Source organism: Palaemon carinicauda, chromosome 6 (genome assembly GCF_036898095.1).
Source record: "Palaemon carinicauda isolate YSFRI2023 chromosome 6, ASM3689809v2, whole genome shotgun sequence".
NCBI classification, from domain to species: domain Eukaryota; kingdom Metazoa; phylum Arthropoda; class Malacostraca; order Decapoda; family Palaemonidae; genus Palaemon; species Palaemon carinicauda.
Genome location: NC_090730.1, coordinates 128,178,199 through 128,180,698, shown reverse-complemented (window position 1 = coordinate 128,180,698; position 2,500 = coordinate 128,178,199). Strand labels below are relative to the sequence as shown.

The window sequence follows — 2,500 nt, the reverse complement described above, 5'->3', positions numbered from 1 at the left end:
CTTCGTAGATTCCATTCAAGTAATCAAACACTGGCGGGACGTCGTTCAAGTCCTGCACCGTGATCCAGTATATCGTCATTCGCTCGTGTGCTGGAAAATGAGAAAGAAAAATTAGAGCGACTGTTGAATGGCAAAAATGGTCGGGAACAGAGAAAGATTTGTTTCTGGTTGGCCAACAGCTTTCTTGTCGACTAAGGAAACATAGACATGGATGTTAATTTACTTTCATTTGTAAGCGCATATGGCTGAATGAAAGTCAGAAATACGAACAGAATGGGACTTTTTTGTGTGGTAGACGAAAAGGAAAAATCATTGCAGGGCTGTATAATACTGAATATTATTTTTACATTATCATTTGCTGTGTTTTAATAGTATTTAATTAGGATTTTGATGATTAAAATCGGCCCTCACTTCACACACAAACTCACTTCACACAAACTCACTTCACACAAACTCACGCACACACACAAACAACTATTGGAAATCGTATATCTCTCCAAAGCCTCGTCTCAGAATTTGACAGTTATTTAGACATTAAAGGTTATAAAAGAAAAAAAAAAACTCTTGCATATTATATCATCTTACCAGGGACACCATCTGACACTTTTATGGGGATTTTGTACGGCTTGAATGCTTCTCTATCTAAAGGCTCTGTCGTCCACAATTCCCCGTTCGTTTTGAGCGCAAATTTTTGTCTCACATCCCCGGAAGCCATCGAGTCGAACGAGTATCGAAGCTGAAAAAGAAATATAGAGAAATAATGTAAACATTTGATATGAGCAAGAAAATCCGATGTCACTGAGGTTTATAATAGAAAGAACACTTGTGTCAATTCCTATTTACTAATTAAATGTTCGAAAACTGACTCTTTATTCTTATTCAGGAATCCCATCAAATTATATGAGTTGCTTTCATTCAGATTTTTCTTGTCCCACTACCTTGTGATTACCGAAAAGGGTCCAAAACATGCTCGTAAAACTTATTTTTGTCTTTGTATATAACCGGCGAGGATTTCCGTTTACGGAAAAAATTTAACAAGGGTTTTGCCTTTTCTCTTCATAATCTGAAAATATTTTTCAGTTTTTTCTTTACAGATTTTTTTTTTTTTTTTTTTTTTTTTTTGAACGTGGAAAACATGAAACTAGAATCATTCCTTTCCTATTAATTGAGTATTTAAAACTTGGATTCTAGCGTTCTAGTAAAATAATACGGGCCGACCAAGGGAAAGGCCCGTGCTAACAAGAAGTGTTGTCTTTAATACAATACGAACGAAAGGACGCTTTCTTGTTCGTGTAGAATTCAAAACTGACAAATATGCCTTCTCTGTTTATGAAGAATTCGAAACTAAGATTCAAGCTTTTCTATTCGTGGTGAATTTTAAATTGGAATTATGCCTTTTAGGTTTCTGGAAAATTCCATATAATAATTCTACTTTTTTTCTGTTTGTAAAGAATTTTGAAAAGGGATTTTAGCTTTTCTGTTCATAGAGGATTACAAACTATGATCTTGCTTTTCCGTTCATGGAGAATTAGACATTCAGATTTCCTTTTTTTCAGTTCATGGAGAATTTGGAGCAAGAATTTTAACCACACTGTTTTTGAAAATCTTAAAACTATTCTGCAGAAAGTAATACATGATTACATTTTTTTCAATCTTCTCCCGAAATCCAAGTCAAAATGGTGAACCTTGTACAATTTGTATCACATAATACATTTGTACATAAAATGCTAGATTGGGTAATGAACGAGTGAGTCAACATCCACTGATTGTATGTATCATCTATTTACTAATCACACAAGCAAATTACTACTACGCTTTTCATTAAGCTCTACTTTCCTTTTTTCATGCTACGAGCAATATTTGTTATGCAATCTAGGCAACTTGCTGACTACTCTTTAGAAAGTAATAATTACTTAGCGTAAGGTCATGTTTGAGTAGTGGCTTTCAGTTTAATATAGGTTGCAATTGATTATAATAATATACCAAAATAATATGACTGATATGTCATTATTTAAAAAGGTGCTCTCATATCATTGGAAAAAAAACAATAAATATAAGTTGTTTACAACATGCTTATCAGAGAGAGAGAGAGAGAGAGAGAGAGAGAGAGAGAGAGAGAGAGAGAGAGAAAATTGTAAATCAAGTATTTTTATTGCAACTACAAAATTATTTGTAGAGCCGCTGTCAAAATAAACCACTGAACCTATCTTAGCTATTGAAATGTCTTTGATTTGCTTTGGAGAATTTGCACTATATTCTTGGGTGCTATTGCTGGGAAAGCTATTCAGTTCAGAGCTATTACGATAAGCGATACCTGTGATACAATACTCATGTGAACTCCTAAAACGACGTGATAATAATAACAGCTACAAGACCATCAGAGAAAATCTGGTATGCCACTTGTTTCATCGTTGTATAAAGATAATGCACTTCAGAGGCGTTAATCTTTTTTTTTAAATTCCGTGTTCCCTAAATATATAGAAAATAATCTATAGCTTTA

The 2,500-nt window shown here is 33.7% G+C and overlaps 1 protein-coding gene across 1 annotated transcript in view; it reads right to left on the bottom strand.

The window, feature by feature from the left end:
• LOC137643228 (neural-cadherin-like) overlaps nucleotides 1-2,500 on the bottom strand; it is a 41,326-nt gene that overhangs the window by 30,429 nt on the left and 8,397 nt on the right. The window contains exons 2-3 of the mRNA XM_068376072.1: nucleotides 586-736; nucleotides 1-90 (exon numbers count right to left, since the gene is read on the bottom strand). The exon at nucleotides 1-90 is cut by the window's left edge and continues 72 nt beyond it. Coding sequence (XP_068232173.1) covers nucleotides 1-90; nucleotides 586-736 — 241 coding nt within the window. The remainder of the gene's footprint in view (nucleotides 91-585; nucleotides 737-2,500) is intronic.